Source organism: Xyrauchen texanus, chromosome 9 (assembly GCF_025860055.1).
Source record: "Xyrauchen texanus isolate HMW12.3.18 chromosome 9, RBS_HiC_50CHRs, whole genome shotgun sequence".
Classification (NCBI taxonomy): domain Eukaryota; kingdom Metazoa; phylum Chordata; class Actinopteri; order Cypriniformes; family Catostomidae; genus Xyrauchen; species Xyrauchen texanus.
Genome location: NC_068284.1, coordinates 39,826,911 through 39,853,742, shown reverse-complemented (window position 1 = coordinate 39,853,742; position 26,832 = coordinate 39,826,911). Strand labels below are relative to the sequence as shown.

The window sequence follows — 26,832 nt, the reverse complement described above, 5'->3', positions numbered from 1 at the left end:
ATGATTTTGCTAAATTATTTCAACTTCTATACCTTATTTTAATAATATGAATTTGTTATATATGACAATCAACTAATGACTCATCCTTCACAGTCTGTTTTAAGCAAATTAATTAATAATTTCTTAGATACCATGCATTAATAAATCCTGTCATGTTGTGTATAAGTGATGCAGGTTTTTTCCCTTATGTTTATTCACCGGTACAACATAAAGAGAGCTCATTGCATATTTGTTTAAGTTTAGCTACTTCTGTATTTTATTTCCCACTTAAATGCCTGACATCTTGTGTTAACGAATGCCCAACTCGGAGGTGCAAGCTTCTCAGGTCCACTTGAAGGCAAAACTATGCCAGAAGTCTTTTGTTTCTTAACACCTGACACACTCTTGAATTTCTCCATGTTTTACCTTTGCGGTTTAAATAAACTATAAATGTCACATACTTCAACAGTGCATCTTGCTTCATTAAGATTAATTAAGAATGTCTTGATTAATCAAGTTCCAACAACATAAGGGCAGATCCCTTAAGCGCAGTGAGGTGATGCAGCTGCGCAAAGATGGCAGTTTGAAGTTACGCTTGAGTGAGAAAGAATTTTTCATATTACAAATCGTATGCAGTGTCAGCAGCACATTTTAAATTTATGTCAGAAGGACAGGTGTTACACCTATTCAATTAGTTATTTTATTATGTCACAAAGTAAAAAATTAAGTGTGGATTAGATTGTGAAAATGACATATATTTGGGCATTGTGATGCATTTGATGGACAAAACCTTTCCAAAGACATAGTGACACATGGTTATATGACACACAGTGACAATTCAAATAAAAATTTAAATATGTTCATCGGAGTTGGTTAGATATTTAATGTCAGTTTGAGAAAGCATGCAAGCACACCTCCAAATGCTTCTTTAGATTTTATACAGTATTATTTGGAATGGACAGGATAATAAGACTGGAAGGCAGAGTTTACACTGAACAGTAATATTTTTGCCCTTTGTCTCCTTAAAGATGGGCGGCCATGGCTCAGGTGGTAGAGCAGGGCGGCTGCTAATTGTAGGGTTGGCGGTTCGATTCCCGGCCCACATGACTCCACATGCTGAAGTTTTCTTGGGCAAGACACTGAACCCCAAGTTGCTCCCAATGGCAGGCTAGTGCCTTGCATGGTGTGTGTGTGAATGGGTGATTGGGACACAGTGTAAAGCGATTTGGTAACCTCTGAGATTAGAAAAAGCACTATATAAGTGCAGACCATTGAAAGGTGAAATTATTTTGTAAATCCACTGGTCAAATATGTAGCGAGACCGATTCATCTTCAGTGTAATTAGTTAGCTAATAATTAGCTTGTAGGCAAGTATCTGTTCTGTGTGTGCTATTCACAACCCTCCCCTCCCCCTCTTATGAAAAATCTCAGAGAATCAAGGCCCAAATATACTTCATACAAAACCGAAGAACGAACGGGTGTGACATAATTTAGAACAAAATCTGACCAAAAAGACAATTTTTTTGTGTTCATTCTGGTGGTTCATAACAGCTTGCCTGGGCGAACTTTTGGGAAAACTTCAAACCAACTGTGTAACACCTTCTTACTGCCATTGGTCCATGTCATCAGTAGGTGTGACTTGGAACTCCACCTACCTTAATGCAACCCAACAGCTCATTCTGTTTTATGTTGTTTAGTCCAGTGTTTCCCAACCTTTTTTCTGCCACAGCACACTTTTTATGACTAAAAAATTATACGGCATACCACTATACCACATAGGCTAACCATCATCAATATTTTTCCTTTTCAAGAACATGTCCATGTTTTCTGTCCGTCTTAGTAGCGTGTTTACTTGTAAAGTTTGAAATTCGGCTATGCAAAAAAAAACAACAAAAAAAAACAAGGAAAAACAAAGTTACATACAGACTTTCTCATCATCTGTCATTTTGACGGGGTCTTAAAGATTCCTTCATAATTTATTATTACCCATCATTTTAATTGTCATATTTTAATGATAAGACATTTAAAAGCTTTTATTTTCATTCACATTTTCATTTTGTAATCATGAACTTCCAGGACGAGTATATAGCAGATTATGCATTTATTTATTTATGAAGAGAACAGATGAACAACAGAGACACCACATGACGCAGATTAATGTTTTTTCCCCCCGCAGTGACAGCGGAGGCCATTAAAACACAACATATGAACAACGCAATATTATAAAAAACAAATACGATTAAAATATGAACAAAACGCGTAAAAAATGAACTGAACAGAACTCAATCGTCAACTCAAACCATCCGCCTGGTCCGCATCGACTTAAACTGGGTGCTCGTCTGGGTGTAATCAAACACATCAAGGGAGACTGATGCTGAGGCTATTGTCATTAGATTTAGCATCTTTGTCTTGGACAGACGACTTGCCGTGGCAGATTTAATTTACATTTATGCATTTGGCAGATGCTTTTATCCAAAGCAACTTACAGTGCACTTATTACAGGGACAATCCCCCCAGAGCAACCTGGTGGTTGTGGGGATCGAACCAGTGACCGTCTGATTAACAGTTATGTGCTTTAGCCCACTACGCCACCACCGCTCCAGTATGGTTCACAGAGGAGTTTGCCACATACAAAAGCATGAGGTGTGCACAGTAAACACTGCAAACATGTATTTGGAAGAGAGAAAATATCTTACAGTTGCTTTGATAGCAGAAAGTAATAAAATGACTCATTTATGTTTAGGTCTAAGCGATAAGTTAATATTTAATTATAAGAAATTATGAGACATTCAATGTCTCTTCACAAATTTGGACAGTTTTTAAATATTTATTGTTGCTTAGTACTCTCAAAGACATTATTGGTGAATCAAAAACGTGTGTAAAAAACACTGGTTTAATCAGTCAACTGGTGTGTAGAGTTATTAGCGAGCTGGTCCAAACGTATCTACATCTGTGCGATCATTTCTATAGAGACATTTTCCAAGACCATGTCATGCGATTGTTTTTGTTTTGTTTAATTAATCTACAAAACAAATCAAATCTACTCAAATACTCTCAAGTGCCCATTCACTCGTGCCATCTGCAGTGAAACCCATTCACACATCTGCCCAAAGTAAGATATGCCTCTCTTATCTTCATTCTTTTGTCTGTATTTTCCCATTATTACTCTTTAAATACACCCATCCTTGGATCAGCGTCATCATACATTACAATAACAGAGTGTAACCGGCACATAATATGACTGTGTATAGTGTGTTAGAGCATTAGCGCCATGAATTCAAAAATTAAACATTATCTACTGCATATAAATTTCTTTAAATCATCAACGAGTGGTTAAAACCACTTCTTTTACAGATCTCATGTGAATTCTACTTATAGAATGAGGCATAAAGTCATTGTTAAACATTTTAATGTCACATTAGTTAAGGTTTCACTGAGTGTCCTCATCTTTAAATGTACTTCTAAAACGCCTCCCACAGCGGTGTGGCCAGTGTCTGAATGTTCACAAACAGTATACTAATCCACATTACATGTAATCCGTTACTACCCAGCACTTGGTACTACCATGTTTTTTGGACATGTACCAAGGTAATAGCATAATATTACCATGGTATTCTTTGAAGTAGGCCTACCATGTGTTTACTGTGTAAATACCATTTTACATTAATATAGTAATCATTCAGTACCATGTATATCAAAGTACCATGGTATTGCTATCTGACACCACCACTGTGTAATCACTTTGAACTATTACGGTATTGTAAGGAATTAATCATTTTGTGCTGAATGTAGCTGTGTGATCTGACAGCTTGATTTGATTTGTGTGTGTGTGTGTAAAAGAGAGAGACAGTGTGTTTTATAGTTTTGATTTGTGGGTTTAATATCTCTACTATGGATTGATGTGGACTACTCGAACACAAACTAGTCAATTGAGGTTTGTGGAAAGCGCCAGCATGTGCTTTGTATACAATGTCAGAACATGTGTTTGACGCATATTATAATGAAAAAAAAATACAGAGTCAGACCACTAAGGCATTATCGACTAATACTGTATTCATTAATCTATGATTGTATCCTAAAAAGATGTTTAAATACACAGAGACTGGACTGTTTGTGTGAGTGTGTGGTATCCCACACCAGCTTGACTTAACGGAATGTTCCGGGTTCAATACAAGTTACGTTCTATTAACTGTGGCATGCTGTCAATTGCCAAAGAAAATAATATCAACTTGTCCCTTCGTTTAAAAAACTAAATAAATTAAGTTGCCTTTATAATGTCATTCACTTTCAATAAACGTTTATGGGGCTATGCACTGCACCGTAATAAACATTTAAATACAGTTTCGAAAGTATAGCCACTAAACTTAAACATTATACGTGTAAACATAAAACTAGTGTAATAGAATCACTTTGTAATATGCTTATCCAATTTATTATGCAATATTTCAACTGCTGTCATGATCATGTAAAGCCAGTTAAAGGAAAATTCCGGGTTCAATACAAAGCCTAATGTTGATTACCACAAAACAATATTTCAACTTGTCCTTATTTATTATGATAAAGAAACAAAAAATATTGCTCTTACAGAAAAGCACTTAAAATGGAAGTGAATGGAGCCAGTCCACAAACATTGAAATAAATGGCATAAACATACCTGCTAACATGATTTGTGTGATAAAATTGCTTACTAACCTGTGTTATAAGTTATATGCATATTGCGACTTTGTCGCCATGAAGACGTAACACAGATAAACACGGATAATTGATTTTATCACACTTTAATAACTTAAAAAGAGATTTGATCACACTAAAATCATGTTACCATGCATTATTCTTGCATGTTCAAGTCAAGTGGTTTTTATTGTCGTTTCAACCATATACAGTTAGTACAGTACACAGCAAAACGAGACAACGTTCCTCCAGGACCATGGTGCTACATAAAAACAACAATTGTGGGTAGTTGTGACTATACATCTGAAACTGTGTATTTGATAATTTGGACATGCCCCATTCACTTCCATTGCCTACTGTAACTATTAATACATTTTAATAAAATTATTTTATTAACTGAGGGATGAGTTTAAATAATTTTCTGTGGTAATCTGTAACGATTCTGGTTGTGACACAGCAGCAGACGAAGACGATGATGACGAACCCAAGTGCAGTTTATTAAACAAAAGTGAGATCCAAAACCCATACAAATGTGAACTAAATGTAAACATGAACTACTAGACTAAACTATCTTTACTTGGCATAAAACATGAACTTGACTTTGCTAGACATGACACAACAAAGTTACACTCTCAATACTCAACGCTGGACAATGGCAACATGAGGGCTTCGATACATGGACATGGGGAAACATAAGCCAATGAACAAACAGAACTCTAAACAAGATAAAAAGACAATGAGCATAAACCAATTACATGAAAGAACCAATAACAAGACTAAGAACCAATGTCAACAAGACACATAAACATGGAGGAAAACATATGACATGAACAGGACTAAACTTTTCAAAATAAAAGACGGGAAAAACAGGAACCAACAGAATAAACATGACATAATCAAAGTAGTGCTACAATTTTAACCCTGTAACTTTCACATAAAACTCACAAGGATACCAGAAATGGACTGTCACACAATTGCATCAGTAACGTATAAGTGGAAGTTCATCCACTTAAAACAAAAGTTTATACCGTTAAATCAGGATGATCTAAACAACTTTACAGCTCAAGTAACACAAATGTGTGTATGAACAAATAAATATGATTTTTTTTTTTACAAAATAAATCTGCCATCCATCACACATTCCTCATTGACTGCACAAAAAACAAATCTCCAGTTCTTTAAAAAAGACCCTTTTATCATCATTATCTTCCCTGTACATGCCAAACCCACAATTGCATCATGTGGATCATTATTTGGAACTTCACCCATGATTAAAAACTTTTTCTTTAAAAGATTTTCTGCTTTATCCTACAGCAAGGCAAAGCAGCAGCAGCTCTTAAACCCTGTGACGTATGGCATCTGTATGAAGTGGATGAGTTGCTTTGCTGGGCTTGTAACCCTGATGTAAAATGTGTTTAAGTGTTGATAAGACACTTCCTCTTACAGACAGGAGAAATTACGCCACACTCCTGTAGAGATCCTAAAGTAGCCCAACAAGAAAAGTCAGGTGTGTGTGAAAGAGAAAGGCTTGAGGTTAGAGACACAGCAGGGAATGAGCATCTTAAAATACTGTATGGACCCCAAGGTCAATTCTCTAATCTCCCTTAGACAGAGAGAGAGAGAGAGAGAGAGAGAGAGAGAGGGAGTCAAAGAAAGAGGAAGAGAGATACAGTATGATGATGGGGTAGTGAGAGAGAAGAAGACATTCTAAGCTCTGCAGTGCCACAGAAATTGAAAGAGAGGGAGATAGAGGTCAGACCGGGATTATGATAACACTGTAAATAAATGGCCCTCCTGATATGTATGGAAATAACACCTTAAATTCTGTTATATACGCACACACAAACTGCCTCACCTACCCTCCATTGGTGTGTTGCTGTCAGGGCGATTGGCAAAAACCACATCCACATATTCTAGCTGTAACCTCTGTAAGGAACTCTTAAGACCTACAGAGAGAATGAGAGAAAAGTACATGAGAATTAAAGCACAACGCATGATCTGAGAGCTACAATTATGCCATCATTTACTCACCCTTATGTTGTTCCAAACTCATATGACTTATTTTCTTCTCTAGAACACACAATATGTTGTGGCAGAAATGGCAGTCTCAGTCACCATTCACTTTCATTTTATGGGAAAAAGATACAATAAAAGTGAATGGTGACAGACTGCTATGTTTAATATCTCCGTTTGTGTTCCACATATGAAAATGTCATACAGGTTTGGAACTTTCATTTTAGGTGAACTCTCATTTTAAGTCATTTTTCACTGAAATTCTTTCCCTCAACCCTAGCTCTCAGATCTCATCCACATTTCTGCACACTTATACTTTCAAAGTTTCCCCTTATATGGTTTACAGCATTAATGCAAAAAAGTTTGCATATCTATCATGATTTGGATGTGCAAAAGGCAAGATTTTCAATGAATAACAAATTTTACAGTTATTGTATGGCTTTTAAAGACTTTGACTAGCGCATAAGTCATTTGGACTACTATTTTGATACTTTTATTGTGGTTTTATTTATTTAACATTTTTAAGCTTGACAGGATGGTGAGCAGTGGCTGTCAAGCTCCAAAACATATCCATACCATCTCAATAATTAAAGCAGCAGCCTGGACATTTTGATTAAATGGTGAGAGAATTTTCATTTTTTGGTTGAACTGCCCCTTTAATTTGAAAGACATGGAAGATGAAGACACAAACACACAGCTGCACAAGAACCTACAACAAGTCTGAGCAATAAGCTGACAGATGGAGGTGTGAAAAGAAATGAAGGGATAAAAAGAGAAGGGAAAAGAGGAGAGAGGGAAAGGAATCAAGCTCAAATAGCAAAATATGAAAGAGGATTAGATGAGTGCAGGTTTGCCGACATGGAAGGAGAAAGATGGAGTGAGAGAGAGATGGAGTGAGAGAGAGAGAGAGAGAGAGAGAGAGAGAGAGAGAGAGAGAGATGAGGGTGCTAAAAAGAATAAATTTTATCACATCATTGTACCATTTCGAATTTTCACTGTCAGTTGTATATATATTTATCTGCATACTATAGACTAAGGGTGCATTATACATCTATATACAATAATAGCATTTTTTAATGATAAATAATCTGCATTTGTTTAAGCCAATTTTGGAGGCACTTTTTTGTTTATATTAGCAGTTTCTATTAACTTATAGATCCTAAGACCATTTCTAGTGGATGTAAGACATCAGCTGGCCTCCAGTTAACACAGTTGTCCATGGGGCAGAGTAACCCCAGGTATTCATCAAGTTAAAGGGATTGTTCACCTAAAAATAAAAATCTCGGTATAAAAAATATCTCAGATTTTTTGGTCCTTACAATGCAAGCGAATGGTGATCAGAACTTTGAAGCTCCAAAAAGCACATTAAGGCCACATAAAAGTAATCCATAAGACTTCAGTGGTTAAATCCATATATTCAGAAGCGATATGTTTTTTTTTTTACCATAAATCTCCACATTCACTTCAAAATGTGAAAGAATTTAAAAGATAAACTGGCGATTTATAGTACTTAAATATTGATCTGTTTCTCACCCATACTTATCACATCGCTTCTGAAGACATGGATTTTACCACGGAAGTTATCTGGATTACTTTTATGTGGCCTTAATGTGATTTTTGGAGGTTCAAAGTTCTGGTCAACAGTCACTTGAATTTTAAGGAGATATTCTTCTAAAAAATTTAATTTGTATTTTGCAGAAGAAAGAAAGTCATACACATCTGGTTTAGCATGAGGGTGAGTCAATGATGAGAGACTTCAATTTTGGGTGAACTATCCCTTTAACCATGGACATACAGTTAAAGTCAGAGGTTTACATACACTTTAGTTGAAGTCATTAAAACCATTTTTTTAACCACTCCACAGATTTCACAATAGCAAACAATAGTTTTGGCAAGTCATTTAGGACATCTACTTTGTGTATGACAAGAGTAATTTGTCCAACAATTGTTTACAGACAGACTGTTTCACTTTTAATTGACTATATCACAATTTCAGTGGGTCAGAAGATTACATACACCAAGTTAACTGTGCTTTTAGCAGCTTGGAAAACTCCAGAAATGAAATTAAGCCTTTAGGCAGTGAGCCAATTAGCTTCTGACAGGCTAATTCGGTAATTGGAGTCAATTGGTGGTGTACCTGTGGATGTATTTCAAGTCCTAACTTTAAACTCAATGCCTCTTTGCTTGACATCATGGGAAAATGTCAAATAAAAAGAAAAAAAATTGTGGACCTCCACAAGTCTGGTTCATCCTTGGGAGCAATTTCCAAATGCCTTAAGGTACCACATTCATCTGTATAAACAATAGTACACAAGTATAAACACCATGGGACCACGCAGCCATCATACTGCTCAAGAAGGAGATGCATTCTGTCTCCTAGAGATGAACGTAGTTTGGTGCGAAAAGTTCAAATCAATCCCAGAACAACAGCAAAGAACCTTGTTAAGATGCTGGAGGAAACAGGTAGACAAGTATCTATATCCACAGTAAAACAAGTCCTATATAGACATAACCTGAAGGGCTGCTCAGCAAGGAAGAAGCTACTGCTCCAAAATGTCCATAAAAAAGCCTGACTACAGTTTGCAAGTGCACATGGGGACAATATCTTACTTTTTGGAGAAATGTCCTCTGGTCTGATTAATCAAAAATATAACTGTTTAGCCATAATGACCATCATTATATTTGGAGGAAAAATGGTGAGGCTTGCAAGCCGAAGAACACCATCCCAACCGTGAAGCATGGGGGTGGCAGCATCATGTTGTGGGGGTGCTTTGTTGCAGGAGTGACTGGTGCACTTCACAAAATAGATGGCATCATGAGGAAGGAAAATGATGTGGATATACTGAAGCAACATATATATACGTCAGCCAGGAAGTCGCAAATAGGTCTTCCAAATGTTACCAAGTACTAACAAAGTGTATGTAAACTTCTGACCACCTGGGAATGCGATGAATGATATAAAAGCTGAAATATTTAATTCTCTCTACTATTTTTCTGACATTTCACATTCTTAAAATAAAGTAGTGATCCTAACTGACCTAAGACAGGCATCGTTTTCTATTGTTAAATGTCAGGAATTGTGAAAAATTTAGTTTAAATGTATTTGGCTAAGGTGTATGTAAACTTCTGACTTCAACTGTAAAACTAAAGAATCAAAATACAAATTTTGATATTATAATCTTTTTGACATTATTTTGAAAAATCATATCTATTGTTTCATAATTTAGAACATAACAAACTTCTTTTTGTGAAATGTTTTGCTTGAAAATGAGCTATTTACATGGTTTGATATTTAACTTTTCTTTGCAATGACATTCATAAATCTTTAAGTGTCCAAATCAATTTTGGGGACACTTTACCCCACCTCTTGACACTTTAATATATTCATACTCTTTTCCATTTTAGTTTTTCTTTTTAACCAGTTTTAATTTTTTCATACACTTGTACTGTAAGTACTTAAATGTTCTGGCACCACTCTGTTCCTTTATAGTCATGCCAATAAATGTTTAATGAGAGAAAGAAAAAAGAAAGAGAGATAGATAGAGCATGCCAGGTGTGTTGAAACTAGACAATGTTGTCAACTGTCATGTACTGTTCTGATTAGTCTGATCACTTTGCCAGACTGAAATTAATCTGACAGATAAACCCAACACTACTCCTGTCACAAAACACTGCAATCCAGTTAATCCTAAACTCATTAATCTGACCTGTGCTCATTGAACATGCCCTCGCACCCGCCACACTGCTAATCAGACAGAATTTTCTGTATGAAAGTGTTTGTGGAGGAGATATTCTTAGCAGGGAGCTTTTTATAATGTACGCAGAGGATAAAGACATCACTTTCTAGCCCACAATGGCGAGAAGGAAAGGGACAGACTGGAGCCAAGCAGAAAAACTACACATGAACCAAAGTGAGAAAAATAACTTTGAGAATGGAGGGAGGATGGATGAATACAGTGTCTGAGTAATTGAATTAGACTTTATTCATTAGATGTATATAGAAAATAAAAAGCTTATGATCTGATTTTACACGAGTACACGTGTATATCACATGAATAAGTCAGTTTAATTATGTATAGGGGGTATTGAAGTGGTCTTAATTAATTGTTCTGAGACATTGAACCATGATGTTAATGTGGGCGATGTAATTTTTTTTTGGCTTGTGACATTTCTCGAACACATCCCCCTCCCCACTTTTCTCCCCATAATTTCCTGAAAACAATTATTAATTCAATAATTTTCAATAAAAAAGATGATTACATTTAATCACAACTGAACCTAAAAGTTAGATAAGATAAGAAATTGATTTTTTTTTTTTTTTTGCATCAAAACACCGAAAAGCTGATGAGAGTTGTTGGCTCACAGGGACCCGGGTTCAAAACTGACATGGGTCATCATATCCCATGTTCCTCCTCTTTCATGCCTATACTTTCCTGGGCCATGTTGCCTTTTCAAAGTATAGTATAATACAACAAGTATAGTCTACTCTATACTATCCTGTAGGTAAAGGCAAAAAATCACAGAAATAAAATCATATAAATATCTAAAATACAATTTGATTCAGAAAGACAGTGAGAAAGAGCGAGAGAGTGAATCTCACACTGTTTATAGTAAGAATGAATGTTAGTGTGGGTGCAGAGCTTTTATTTGGAATGAGGCCACACATAGTCAACTGCTGCACAAGAAAAAAATCAATAAGGGAGGAGGGAATGAAAAGATAAAAGAAGGTTCAGGTCAATTACAAACGATAGAGGAATTAGAAGAAAGAATGAGAAAATCTACCTTCAATGATGTGCTTCCTCGAAAGCCCACGCTCTGTCTCGGCCCTGGAGAAAACAAGAAAGACAAAGAGAAAAAATAGAGAGAGAGAAAGAAATAGATTAAGCTGATTGAAATAGACATACCCAAAATATCTCCAAGGAGAAAATCAGACAAACAGACAGACAGACAGACAGACAGACAGATAGACAGATAGATAGACAGATAGATAGACAGATAGATAGACACTAATGGGTTTGTTTACATATCAGTGAGTATTCAACACAGTGAATACTTACTTTCCTCCCCAGTAGAGCTTGGTGGTGATAACCAGGGATGACCTCCTACACACACACACACACACACACACACACACACACACACACACACACACACACACACACACACACACACACACACACACACACACACACACACACACACACACACACACACACACACACACACACACACAAACATCACCTACAGCTTGAGATTATAACACTTTTCAAATCACTATGGATACAAATACACTAACATTACATAATAGTAATATACATTACGTTTAAACCCACACATGCACACACTCATTCAGTACCTCCAACACTTCTTCCTTATAATGTTTCCTAGGATAATTTCAGCTCTGTGAAGAAGGAAGATACTCATTTTGAGTTTAAGTAGACCTGTAAATCACATCTCATGCATCTGCATACATCTCAAAACTTTTGAATGGCACTGTATATTTTAACAGGTTTAGATTAAAAATCTGGTAAGCTGTAGGTCTGGGTGTGAGGTTTACAGGCTAGAGTGCTACTTCTGCATTTACACAATTGCTGAATGCCAATTTGCATACTATCCATACTATATAGTATGTAAGATTTAAATTAGTGAATCATCTGATTAGATTAGTAAATCACCCTGAATCATAGTTCTTAGATAATAGTATATCAAAGAGTGTCCAGGTGCCATACTATTACCCTATTTAAGTATGCAATCCATTCATGCTATTTCTGCTTATATCACCCACAACTGCTTGTGCTTTTAAAGAGGATTGGTTTAGCACCATTCAACTGTCTTAATATATACTCACACTTATGTATGCAAATTGGGATTCTGCCACTCACTTATGTGTAGATGTGCGGGTCAAAGTTCAAACTCACTTCCCAGCTGAGTAGACCTCTGCAGTGTCAAAGAGATTGACACCGTTTTCATAGGCTATAGACATTAGCTGCTCTGCCACCTGCAATACACCCACACACACACACACACACACACACACACACACACACACACACACTGGTACTGCTATCCTTATGAGGACTCTCCATTGACATAATTATTTTTTATACTGTACAAACAATAGATGCTATACCCCAACCCTATTCCTAAACCTAACACCATCCCTAAACCTAAACCATTTAGCATTTTTCCATTTTTATAAAAATGATAATTTAGTATGTTTTTTTAAGCAATTTGAATTATGGGGACACTGGAAATGTCCACACACACACACACACACACACACACACACACACACACACACACACACACACACACACACACACACACACACACACACACACACACACACACTGCTATCCACATGAATTATGTGTTGTGGGAAGCTAATATATACATAAATATATAATATACTGTTCAGTGGGGTTAAAAAGTCCACTTTGAAAATCTGTGATTCAAAATCTAATTTGAATAATAAACACTAAGTTTTAGGATTAAAAAAATTTGGCACTGCAAAATAGAAGCATTTTCACAATTGATCTCAGATTTTGAACCCCACTGTAGAGTATATCAGAAGTATTAGAAGTACTGTATATCATGTTTTTCACTCAGGATGTTCAAATTGGTCCAGACAAAATTCAGAATTGGCCTGATATAAAAATATCATGCATAATTTAGTTTTCTACCCTTTTAGCCACTTTTTTTCATATAGACGTAGAGGGAAAAATAGGAATATTGGAGACAAGAGAAAATATAATGAGCTACACTTGAACTTGCATCAGCCACATGAGTGCCACAGCTCAATGTGTTGTGCAAATACAGTATGTGACATTGCAAAGCATCGTATCTGCATTTTACTCTCTAATTCTAATTTTTAAAGCAGAACAATTTGTAAATGCCTTAAGTTTATGGACGGATAGTCAGGCTGATGTATGTTTTAGTGTAATTGCATTCATGTGCACCAGATTATTATTATTATTATGCATGGGTGCTTTATAAATGTATAATTTAAAAATTATGCTTTAATCTTTTTATATATAGAAACATAATAGGGACAGTCATGAAGTAGGATGAGATAAATGAAAATGTACTGCAATATCATGATCATCTTCAAACATTATTTAAAGCAAAATCTGTTAAAGAACAGAGTCACATGAGCCTTACCCATGACTAAACACCTAAAATTATGCAATTTTGCTTCTCAAGTAAATGTATTTTGTTGTAAAACAAGAAAATATTTTTATTGTAAAACAAGGAAAAAATACTGATTAATACAATTTGTTTGCAGTGTTCATGTCACGGTTTTGTCTTTTTAGGTTGGTGGATTCAGTCTCCTTTTGAGTCTTTAGCTTTCTCGCTCTTTCTCAGTTTGATAGAGAGATGTCAATATGAGTGACAGTAATCCATTCTGTCAGTGTAGTTGTGTATTGGCTTGCCGATGAGGGAAAACCATCTGTTCAACAGCTGATGAGATGACTTATGACATGTGGAGAAGGGGACAGAATGGGGACGTCCATATCCCACTTGATTTGGTAGGACAAGAGGGACACAAAAATTATTAGACAATAGAGGAGACTCCGCCTCTGGGGAGAGACAGGGTTGTTGTGGAAGCTGTTGCCAAAGGGACTTTTATGATGTAAGTAGTGCTTTTATTCTTGTGCATTTGCCCTGGGTGAGTGTCAGAAAGTGGCACTGGCAGAGTAATGTTATTGTTTGAATAATGAGGAAGACCACAGCATGATATGTCTAGGAGTCTTCCTCTCTCTGCAAAGACTGTCAAATACATAACATGGCTATCTTGGATATCTCTGCACACTTTGTGCCTTTGGGTTGACTGGATTTAGAAATGTGAATTATGGGTAAAAACATAAAACACAGGTGAATCAGCCTACTATTAATTTTCTTTTTTTACCAGACTCCCCACCCAGACTATAATCCAGGAAACCCTGTTATAAAAAAGCAAGATATTTTTCTTGAGTAAATTAAATGAGCAACATTTCATTAGCAACATTAACTAAAATCCCTCAATTCTATAATGCTTAACAGATCATTAGATATAAAATAGTTAAATGTTATTTTATCGATTTAATCTGTGCGATAGTTGCTTTTTGGAACTTTCATTTCCGATTGCTGCCGTAAGTTTTTTATTTTTTCAGTTGCCCATAGATATTTTGAATACATTTTTTCCTCATTAATAAACCTCATCTGGTGAAATATATAGTAACTACTTTGTGTGTGTGTGTGGGTGTGTGTGTGTGTGTGTGTATATATATATATATATATATATATATATATATATATATATACTGATGAGCCTAAATATTATGACCATCTGCCTAACATACTGTTGGTCCTTCACATGATGACCTGCCAAGACATGGACACTATGAAGGTGTCCTGTGGTATCTGGCACCAAGATATTAGCAGCAGATCCTTCAAGTCATGTGGGTTGTGAGGTGGAGCAGCAGTGGATCAGACTTGTTGGTCCAGCACATCCCACAGATGCTCAATCAGATTTAAATCTGAGGAATTTGGAGGCCAGGACAACACCTTCATCATGTTCCTCAAACCATTCCCGAACAATGTGTGCAGTGTGGCAGAGTGCATTATCCTGCTGATCATCAGGGAATACCATTGCAATGAAGGGGTGTATCTGGTCTGCAATGATGTTTCGGTAGATGGCATGTGTCAATTTGATGTCCACATGAATTGCTGGACCCAGGGTTTCCCAGCAGAACATTGCCCAGAGCATCAAACTTGACACTACCTCCACCAGCTTGTCGTCTTCCCACAGTGTGTCCTGGTGCCATCACTTCCCCAGGTTAATGGCACACATGTACTCAGTCGTCCACGTGATGTAAAAGAAAATGGGATTCATCGGACCAGGCGACCTTCTTCCACTGCTCCAAGGTCCAGTTCCGACACTTGTGTGCCCATTGTAGGTGCTTTCGGTGGTGGACAGGGGTCATCATGGGCACTCTGACTGGTCTGCGGCTATGCAGCCCTATACACAGCAGGATGAGTAGACCTTCTGTCAGTTCGGACCAGATGGGATAGCCTTCGTTGCCCTCGTGCATCAATTAGCCTTGGGCGCCCAACACCCTGTTGCAGGTTTGTGGTTTGCCCTTCCTCAAACCACTGTCGGTAGGTACTCACCACTGCTGACCAGGAGCACCCCACAAGCCTTGCTGTTTCAGAGATGCTCTGACCCAGACATCTGGCCATTACAATTTGGTAAATACTTAAATATAGAGCATTGTAATGCAACAATGTTAATAGGTAAAAGTCAAGACTTATGTGCCAAACCTAATTTTTCTGGTTATTATTGGGATGCACACTAAACTGCTTTTGGGATTTTATTAAATTTGGACTCTTGTAGCCTCAATATCTGTGGCTGTCATAATAAGGAAAGACAAAGAAATGTTTTATCATTCTCGAAATCAATAAAAAAACAATTTAACTATCGGTCAATAATCGGTTATCAGCCTTTTCCACTACATTGGTTATTGGTATCGGTCAACTTCTAACACAGACAAATTAATTGTTGTTGTAGATATACTAGCAGTCAAAAGTTTGGAATAATGTACAGATTATGCTTTTTCGGAAGGAAATTGGTACTTTAATTCACCAAAGTGGCATTCAACTTATCACAAAATATAGTCAGGACATTACTGATGTAAAAAACAGCACCATCACTATTTAAAAAAAGTCAGTTTTGATCAAATCTAGACAGGCCCCATTTCCAACAGCCATCAATCCAACATCTTATACTTGAGTAATCATGCTAAATTGGTAATTAGGTACTAGAAAATCACTTGCCATTATATCAAACACTGCCGAAAGCTATTTGGTTTGTTAAATGAAGCTAAACGTTGTCTTTGTTTTTGAGTTGTCACAGTATGCAACAGACTGGCATGTCTTAAGGTCAATATGAGGTCAAAAATGGCAAAAAAAGAAACAGCTTTCTCTCGAAGCTCATCAGTCTATCATAGTTTTGAGGAATGAAGGCTATACAATGCTTGAAATTGCCATAAATCACTTGCCAAAAAAATATTTGATACAAAGGTGTACACTACAGTCTTCAAAGACAAAGGCCAACTGGCTCTAACAAGGACAGAAAGATATATGGAATGCCAGATACAACTAAACAAGAGGATAAGTACATCAGAGTCTCTAGTTTGAGAAATAGACACCTCACATGTCCTCAGCTGACAGATTCATTGAATTGTACCCACTCAACACCAGTTTCATGTACAACAGTAAAGAGAAGACACAGGGGTGCAGGTCTTATGGGAAGAATTGCAAAAAGCCACTTTTTAAACAGAAAAAGAAAAAAGAAACAGTTAGAGTGGGGGAAAAAACACAGACATTGACAACAGGTAACAGATAATTGGTAATTGGAAAAGAGTGTTATGGATCTTATTGTCCTAACAATACATTGTGATCAGTTGAATGCCACTTTGGTGAATAAAAGTACCAATTTCTTTCCATAAGAGCAAAATCTGTACATTATTCCAAACTTTTGGCTGCCAGTGTATCTTGGCTATCAATTAAGTTTATTTTCTGTTTATAAACATAAACATTTGAATTACTCACCTCATCTGAAACCTGCCCCCCAAATGTCACCCAAGTGCCTAAAAGAGAAAGAGAGATAGTGTGAATCAGAGGTCATCCAGTCATTTAGTTTATTCTGAGTACAGATTGATGTATTTTCTCTGGTTCTTGTCAGAGAAATGTCTGAACAGATTAAAAATGAAACACAGGTCTGATCTGTAATATTTGACAGTAATGTTTCTCTGACTGATACGGTTGCAGTTACTTTACACTAAAGAAGAATTTCACTTAATATAACTAGTGACATTTCTTTAAATTGTGACTTATTCTACCTGGGATTGTGTTAGTCAGAATCAAAAGCCAATAGAAAATTGTTTTTTGGCTCAAACACAAACAAGTGTGTAGCAACTAAATAACATACAAATAAATTACAGATAATTTGTCTAAATGTATGACATTTAAATTACATTACAACATGCCCTGATTTGACTTTCAGTAAAAATACCTTTGTCCTAAGAACACATTTAAACCTTTAGGTACAAATCTGCATTCATAATATAGTTGACCCTTGCTAATGTAGGCCAGTGTGATTTGATCGCTTGTTTACCAAAGAGCTATTACAAAAATATGATGATAGTAAAATATAGAAATCACACACCAACATATAAAACAGCCCTTGTGACAACTTCCCAGAGTGACAACTAGCCTCAGTCTTTTTTTTTTTATGCCACATTTTATATTCAACATTTATACATGTTTTCTACTGTGATTTTTTGATGCCTGATGTCGCTTGAAGTGTTATATTTTATATTAGAGCTTAAGTGTGAACACTGTTAGTTTTTTTAAAGAAAAAAAACAACATCAGACAAAACAAGATTTATAATATTGGTCATATTATAATTGGTTATCAGCCATAACATTCAAATATCATATCAGTAATTATTTCTGTATTGGTGCATCCCTAATTTTAACCATATAAAAACAGTGTGACAAATAAACATTAAAATTTTGACTAAGGTGATTTATATAAACAATAAAACATAAATCATAAACAATAATAAGGCCATATCCAATCTTTGAATCTATAGTATATAAATATTGTATGCAATCTGTAATACAAGACTGCAACCACTAATATTTTGACAGTAAGCACCTTTAAGTTGATTCTTGTTAAAAACAAAATTAAATAAAAAAACTGTCCCGTGTTCTCTGAGGACTTATTCTTGGCCTGCGTCACACTTCCCTGCAGCCTAAAACACCCATGATTCATCACTGTCAGTGTAGGACTCAGAAGACACTATGCCCCACATCCCTGTCTAAAATATAAACTGTCACCCTAAAACAAAAAAATCCTGGCTGTGAGTTGAGCACATCTCCGGCAAATACTGGCATTCTGGGTTTCAATATCATTGTAACCAAGCACAGATTGGCATCCAGGAGACACCCGAATGTGTTTCAGGGTGGCAAACCTGTCGGGGGTGACTTCCTCTCAACTGTTCCCATGGCAATTCATTTCTCATTGGTAGTACAATAAATGAGGAAGCAGTGTGGGTGTCTGTATGTGTTACGTTCCCTTGGTGATATCTGCGTAGTGATAAGAATCTTTAACACCTTTCTTTGTGTTTCATACACTACGCAGACTATGGTATTTAACCTGCCAAATAACGGTATGCGTGCAGCTACTCTGAGCAACAAAGTCTTTGGCAACTCATCAACTGAGAGAAACATCTCGGGTTACATGTGTAACCCTTGTTTCCTGAAAAAAGCGGAATGAGATGCTGCGCTGCTAAGCACTATGGGAACAACTCTAGCTGTGAACCGAGCTGAAATAGTGTGTGTAACACGTCAATGAACATTGACCGGAATTTATAGCCTCGGCTGATGTAATCATTAGATGCACCTGCGGCCAGGCTATAAATGGATACGTCACCAGGTGTCGTCAGATACTTCTTTTTGAAGAGCAGTCCTGGGACGTCCCAGTGCGGCAAAGCAGCGCAGCATCTCATTCCGCTTTTTTCAGGGAACAAGGGTTACACATGTAACCCGAGACGTTCCCTTTACAAAAAGCTTCACTACGATGCTGCGCTGCTAAGCGCTAGGGGAACGCAATACCCACGCCGCCGCACTTGGGGCTGTCCGGACCCCTACGGTTGTGCAGTGTACTCACAAAAACGCGAGAGGTCTCAGACATGAGCTTGAGATATCGACTCAAGGGCATAAGAGCCCTGAGTAGCATAAACATCTAAACCATTCAATTTTGATGAATGTGTGCGGAGAGGACCAGCCTGCCGCATCACAAACTTGTTTAGGCATGGGCTGAGATGTCGACTCAAGGACATAAGAGCCCGGAGTAGCAAAGCATCTAACCCATAAAGTTCGATGAATGTGTGCAAAGAGAACCCTATCGCAACACAAACTTGTCATAAAAACTGATGAATGTGATCGGAGAGGACCAGCCTGCCGCATCACAAACTTGTTCAGGCATGAGCTGAGATGTCGACTCAAGGGCATAAGAGCCCGGAGTGCAGAACATCCAAACTAAAAAAGTCCAATGAATGTGTGCGGAGAGGACAACCTGCCGCATCACAAACTTGTTTAGGTATGGGCTGAGATGTCGACTCAAGGACATAAGAGTCCGGAGTAGCAAAGCATCTAGCCCATAAAGTTCGATTAATGTGTGCGAAGAGAACCCTATCGCAACACAAACTTGTCATAAAAACTGATGAATGTGAGCGGAGAGGACCAGCCTGCCGCATCACAAACTTGTCCAGACATGAGCTTGAGATGTCGACTCAAGGGCATAAGAGCCCGGAGTGCAGAACATCCAAACAAAAAAAGTCCAATGAATGTGTGCGGAAAGGACAACCTGCCGCATCACAAACTTGCTGCAGAGGGAGACCTCTAGCCAAGGTTTTAGAGGAGGAGAGCCCTCTGGTAGAGTGCGCCCTGAAACCTACTGGCGAAGCTTGACCGAGCGCCTCGTAGGCCCGGGCAATAATGAGGATGCCTATGTGAGGGCACCCCGCCCACCAAGCCGTGGCAAACCGCAGTGGCCACATAGAACCTGGCAGTGGCGAGGCAAGTGCCCGCTGACAGTTCTTTCTACAGAAAATCCAGAACTGAAGCAGACTGGCAGTTAGCTGGTTCTGTAATAAGAACTTTAGTAGAAGGAAACGCATGCAGGCGCATTTGCGTTACTACGTTCAGCCCCTCCCGAGGGGGGGGGGACTGGGCGACTCGGGGAGAAGTAGAGGAGACATTGCACTATCAACAGAGGCGAAGAGGTCCTCTTCTGCCCTGTAAAATCTACCCAGATCAGTTCCAAGTGGAGGGAGCCCTAGCACTTGAAATGGTCTCGATAACCTCAAGAGAAAACCCTGTGAACCTCATTTGGTACCCTTAGGGGTCAGACATGAAAGGTTTCACAATTCGGGCCAAGGATGAGAAGGTCCTCCCTGTTCGGAATCGCCCAAGGCGAGCCGTCGAGGAGAGGAATTTACTCCGAGAAACATATCCTGTTCGGCCAGCACAGCGCCATTAATAGGAGGCAAGACCCTTGCTGGTGAACATTGCCAAGACTCCCAGGAGCAGAGAAACCAGGGAAAGAAAAGCATACAGACGCATTCTGGGTCATGTATGTGTCTTAACGTCCAGACCCAAGGGGGCTGGGTGATTTCAGGGAGAAGTAGAGGAGACATTGCGCTATTCATAGAGGCGAAGAGGTCCTCTTCTGCCCTAAGATCTCACCCAAACTTGTTCCAAGTGGAAAAAGCCCGGCATTTAAAAAGGTCTCGATAACCTCAGGAGAGAGCCCTGTGTCCCTCAGTTGGTACCCTTAGGGGCCAAACATGAAAGATTCCACAGCTCGGGGCAGGGATGAAATATTGCCCTGTGCCTGAGATAGAAGATCCTTCCTCTTCGGAATCGCCCAAGGCGAGCCGTCGAGGGAAGAAATTCGCTCCGAGAATTCGGCCAGCGCGGTGCTATCAGTAAGAGGCAAAAACCCTTGCTGGCGAACTCTGGCCAACTACTACCTTAGGGTGGAGTTCTTAACTCCCCCGTTGGTATTTTCTGTCTGGACAGTAAATCTGCTCCCATATACGGGCATCCAGGGATATAACTGACCTGAGTGACAGGAGCTTGCCCTAAGGCCCTAAGGAGAATCCGACGTGTCAGAAATACAGCTGACAGGAACGTGGGTCTCCTTGATGATTTATGTAAGAGGCTACCGCTGTATTGTCCACCCGCACCAAGACATGGCAGCCTCAGGAGGTATTTCAGGGCCAGAAATACAGCCATCAACCCGAGACAGTGACTGTGACAACCGAGCTGACGACCCTCCTATCCCCTTAAGCTGGACGACCACTTAAGGCCGCTACCCTGCTTGTCAGGGAGGTGTCTGTCGTTAGCAGCCTGCGACAACAAGACGCACCTAGAGTGGGACCCAAGGCAGAAAACCGGGGTCTGAACCACATAGGAAGGGAACGAAGCCTGAGGCGCGTAACCCTATTTAGCCTAGGGGTTTTGGCCCTTGGAAGAAATCCCCTGGCTTTTGGCCACAACAAAAACAGTCTCATGAGCAGAAGGTCCAGAGGGATCACCGTGGACGTGGTCGCCCTGAGACCTGGAAATCGTTGATACTGATAGCAGTGCAACCTTGACCTAGCCTGACTTTGCTCAGGGTGATCTGAATGGACTCAATCCTAGCGGGAGACAGTTGTGCCCGCATTGTGATTGAACTCCATACGATGCCCCGATAGACAGTGTTCTGAGTGGGAGAGAGGACGCTTTTCTTGGTGTTGAGCCTCAACCCCAGAGAAACAGATGAGCTAAGACGATGTCCCTGTGCTGAACTGCCAGTTGCTGGAACTGCGCTAGGATCAGCCAGTCGTCTACATAATTCAGAATGCAGATGCCCCGGAGTCGCAAGGAGCCAGCGCTACATCATGCATTGTGAATGTGCGGGTAAAAAGGGCTAGGCCGAGTGAAAGAACCTAATCCTGGAAGACTTCGCCCCCGGAAGCGAACCTCAGGAACTTTCCATGTTGTGGCAGAACTTCTAAATGAAGTATAGAAGTGCGTCATAAGATCGATGGTGACCAGCCAAACGAGTTGTAGGGCTTGAGACACGACCGTCTTGACAGGCATCATCTTGGACTTGAACACCCACGGGTAGTTCAAGCTTTAAGACCTAAGCCAGACGCCACCCCTCACCCTCCATGGGAAACGGGAAGTATTTAGTGTAATAACCTAACTCTCTCTCTGGAAGGGGAACACATATCATGGCCCCTTTAACCAGGAGATTGAGGTTTTTTTTTTTTTTTTACATAAAAAAGAAATCCGGAAAAGAGGCGAGTGAATTAAATCCTGACGCCCTTATAAGACCCACAGAAAAGAATATATCTGGCAGAAGTTTCCACGCTGCCAGGATCTCTGAGATGGGTATTATATTTGAACACTTCCTGTTGGTCATTCTGGTACGCCTGTAAAACAGCATAGTGTGCAGAGCAGCACCAGCCTGACCTGCTGCTTGATAAGCCCTTCCCACTAAAGTGGAAGGCTTTGAGGGGAGAGAGGGCTTCTTAAGTGACGATGCCGAGCCCGGCGAGAGATAGCCCGCAAGCTTCTCTTCGACCGGCGGCATCAATGAATACCCCGTGCCTCAGCACCCACGATGGTCGAATATAATGACGTCGAGGGAATGTGGACACGGGAAGAATATATATATATATATATATATATATATATATATATATATACATATATTTTATTTTGTATTTTTTAATTTTTTAGGGGTTCCTCCATGAGCGAAAAAGCTCTTCATGGAGGTTATCAAAGAAGGGAAGGGACTCATGAGGCGTTCCCTTTCTTAGACTGGAAGATAAAATCTATCCCCTAATTTGGAGGGTTTGGTGTCTCTTTTTCGCGTGGCCAGTCCAATCTGGCAACCGCTTGAGTAACAACATCGAGCAATTCCTCCGTAGATTTTTTTATCACGGACGGAAAGCTCGGAGGCGGGAAGAGAATCGCGATCCTCCTCATGATCCGTAGAAGCGTCGGAACGCGCTTCGAGATCATGTGAAGGACCAGCTGGGTTTGGGGAGAGAGCGAGAGAAAGGGACCAACCCGTCTCTTGCTCCTCAGCCAAATCCATGCAAGAGCCCCACGAACGATCTTTCTTTTTTTCTTTTTCGTGAGTGCTGACTCCCGGAAGCAAGCGAAGCGAGCACGAAGCACTCTGCCTGTTAAAGCAAATCGCAGTGCTCGCACCCGCCCTGCTGCAACGCGAGAGCAGCGTGCTCTTACCCCCAAACAAACAGAGCAAAACTGATGTGTGTCCTCTTCAGTTATAGAGCAAGAAGAGGGGAACATGCACCGTTTGCGGCTTTCAGTCATTCTTTTTTTTCTTTCTTTTTTTTTTTTTTTAAATATATATATAATATTTTTTAAACAGAAGAGAAAAGAGAACAACATTCACTGCACACTGCCTAACTGATTCTAACTCCTAACAGAGGAAATAAAGTTTTGACAGGGTTTGTGAAACACACAGAAACAGAATCGCTCTGAAAAAAGAGTTTCTGACGACACCTGGTGACATATCCATTTATAGCCTGGCCGCAGGTGCATCTAATGATTACATCAGCCGAGGCTATAAATTCCGGTCAATGTTCATTGACATGTTACACTCACTATTTCAGCTCGGTTCACAGCTAGAGTTGTTCCCCTAGCGCTTAGCAGCGCAGCATCGTAGTGAAGCTTTTTGTAAAGGGAACAAGGGAATAACAGGATCTCATCTCTGTTCTGGATCCATTCCATTCTTTCCCTTTCACTTTTTTGTGTGTCCACATGTATTACTGCTTTAGTTCTGATTTAACAGAACTCCTTTGTACATTTACATAAATTAAAGGAACAATTCACCTACAAATGGAAAATTATTTAAGTATTTACTCTTGTTCCAAACTGTTATTTCATGTGGAACACAAAAGGACACATTTTGTATAAAAAAAACAATCCAACGTGAGTCTCTTTATTCACAACACTCTTTCATTGTAAAATACCCAAACTAATAGGTTTTCAGCACAAACAATATCGCACACTCTGCTCTGCTCTCTCTCTTCCCTCCGGCGGTTTGGAATGCACTTTAATTCCTTTCCAGCTCTCACTGCAACAAAACCAAGTACAAGACAGACTCAATGATGGCTCAAATGACACAGAATGTATCTGAATGAGATCTCGTTACTCATATCTGCATGCTTTGGACAGAGAGTGATTGTTGTATTTGGATGTGTAATTAGTTCATATGTATAAGTATTATATCTTATTTGTTTAGGGATGCTTTTGGACACTTGAGAAGTTTTTGGACACTAGGATAAATAATATTTGTAAAGCTATACATTTTGATTGCTTTGTCATGCCAACACAACATTTTACTCAGTTGCAGTTAACATGATTGGGAACAAAACAAAAGCACTTATTCTGAGATACCTTTTCTACTTCAAGAGATATATAATTTAAAATCAGAAAAGTTAATCCTTAAAAGAACTGACACCAAACAATTCACTTTTTATTCAAAACATTTTTTATAGAGTTATAAGCCTTTAATTTTGGGCATGCCACAGTAACAGGAAATATTTAAAAACACCTTCAGATTTGTTTTCTGGGTATTCGGATAACTAGAAAATGTAAGGATATTTTTAAGGCCAATTTTCCACCTCTTATTTAAAAAATACAGTTAAATATACATTATTGGCAAACATTGCCACTCTCCATAGTTGGGAGAAATGATATGTCTTCCACAGCTATTTTACTTAAGCAAACAAAATTACGAAATCCTTTTTCACAGCTTGATACAATGGTAGGCATGTTTCGTTGGAACAAAAGTCAACATACATTTACCTTTACATTTATGCACTTGGCAGACGCTTTAATCCAAAGCGATTTACAGTGCATTTATTACAGGGACAATCCCCCCGTTAACATAGGATTAAGAATTCTCATCTATGTAAACCTATAACAAAAGGTGGTTTTGGCTTTCCCCACTTTCAAATGATAGCTTTGTGTGATGAACAGACCGAAACCATTATTCACTGTAATATAAAATTATCCATGCAACTCAATAGGCAGGTCTCAAATCAAATATGGCACTTTTTAAAAATAATTCAGTCTGTTCATCACACATCGTATGGCTATCGTATGGCTTCAGAAGATATTGACTATAGTGCACAAGTCATATGGATGACTTTTTTGTCCTTTTCTGGACCCTGACAGCCCAGGGTCACTATAATCTGTCATAGTGTATTCCTTTGACATGTATACATCCTTTTTAAATGATGCGGACATGCACGGATGCATTCATGCAAGCACATTATAATTATTGCTGCTTTGGTGGTTTCCACTAAAAGCCATTCTTATGCATTCTTCAAAGTGCATGTCTGATTGAAGCGTTGAAATCTGATTAGCTTGCAGCGTTGTAGCTGTGTTTGGTCACATGATCACGTTAAGGTGAGCGATGTCTGACCAGGGGCAATGACCTTTGCCAGGAAAATCCTGTAACAGCTTCAAAGACTGAATATTTTCCAGAGTTGAGGCTTTTAATGTACCAGTAAGAATGGCAGTAAGAATCAGTTCAATACAGGTCACTCTTGTCAAATTCAGTCTGGACCACTCCAGTTTATTTTCCAAAGCCTCATTTAATTACAGCATCTTAAGAATGATTTTTCTCTTCAAAGGAATTCACTAAGAATCGTGAGAACACAGATAGCGTTGGGTTTGCAAGTCTCTGTTGTTTAGGCTCCAATGCATGCCCATGTTCTTCTCCATCATTCGATGAATTAAGGCTGCCATGATCAACAGAAAATTTACACAAACATGTCTTTTTAATAATATTCAGTTAATAGCACAACGTTAATTGCACCAAACAAACAGCACTGAAATGTGAGAATAAGGCACAATCTATAACGAGCATAATCAACATAGAAAGGAGGCGTGATTGTGCTGAAAATAATGACAAAGCCTTAATTTAAATAATAGTAGCACATATGGTGCCACATTTAACTGGATAGTTGATCTAAAATACTACAGGCAAAAGTGGCACAACTGTTTAGTTAATTCAGTTTAGTGAATTTTCAATTCACCATGGTAATGGGTTTACAAAGTTGGATTGATATGGGTTTTTGAGTGTTTGATTCCTACATTTTTACACCTGGTGCCCCCAATTTTGAATATGTGTTTACACCCTTGTGAAACTGAAGCAAGCAGGTTCTCATGCGTAGCCATCCTAGAGCCCTGTAGCATTATAACAGCATGCTATTCATGTCACACTGCGTGTTTTCCTCTCAATGGGAATCCAGTAACAGATTTATACCATCCTTATGTTTGTATTCATGAGGCTTGTTAATGAAATCTGCTAATTCTAAAACTAAAATCACACAGTGAATAAATTAAATGTCAACTCATCTCTCTCCTGCAGTGTTTGGAGTGTGTGAGGCAATTAGTGAGCTTGAGTTTAAATTCATTTTAAATTAAATATGAATGGATGGGTAACATGGGGGGGGGGTAAATGTGTTATGACATTTTTCAGATCAAGTGACTCCTCAAACACAGTGTAAAGGAAAGTGT

At 38.7% G+C, this 26,832-nt stretch overlaps 1 protein-coding gene across 1 annotated transcript in view; it reads right to left on the bottom strand.

Moving 5' to 3' along the window:
* The window catches only part of LOC127649255 (voltage-gated potassium channel subunit beta-1-like), a 69,558-nt gene that overhangs the window by 17,836 nt on the left and 24,890 nt on the right, over positions 1–26,832 (bottom strand). The window contains exons 3-8 of the mRNA XM_052134275.1: positions 17,257–17,294; positions 12,582–12,661; positions 12,020–12,064; positions 11,721–11,765; positions 11,446–11,489; positions 6,510–6,596 (exon numbers count right to left, since the gene is read on the bottom strand). Of these exons, the coding sequence (XP_051990235.1) occupies positions 6,510–6,596; positions 11,446–11,489; positions 11,721–11,765; positions 12,020–12,064; positions 12,582–12,661; positions 17,257–17,294 (339 nt within the window). The remainder of the gene's footprint in view (positions 1–6,509; positions 6,597–11,445; positions 11,490–11,720; positions 11,766–12,019; positions 12,065–12,581; positions 12,662–17,256; positions 17,295–26,832) is intronic.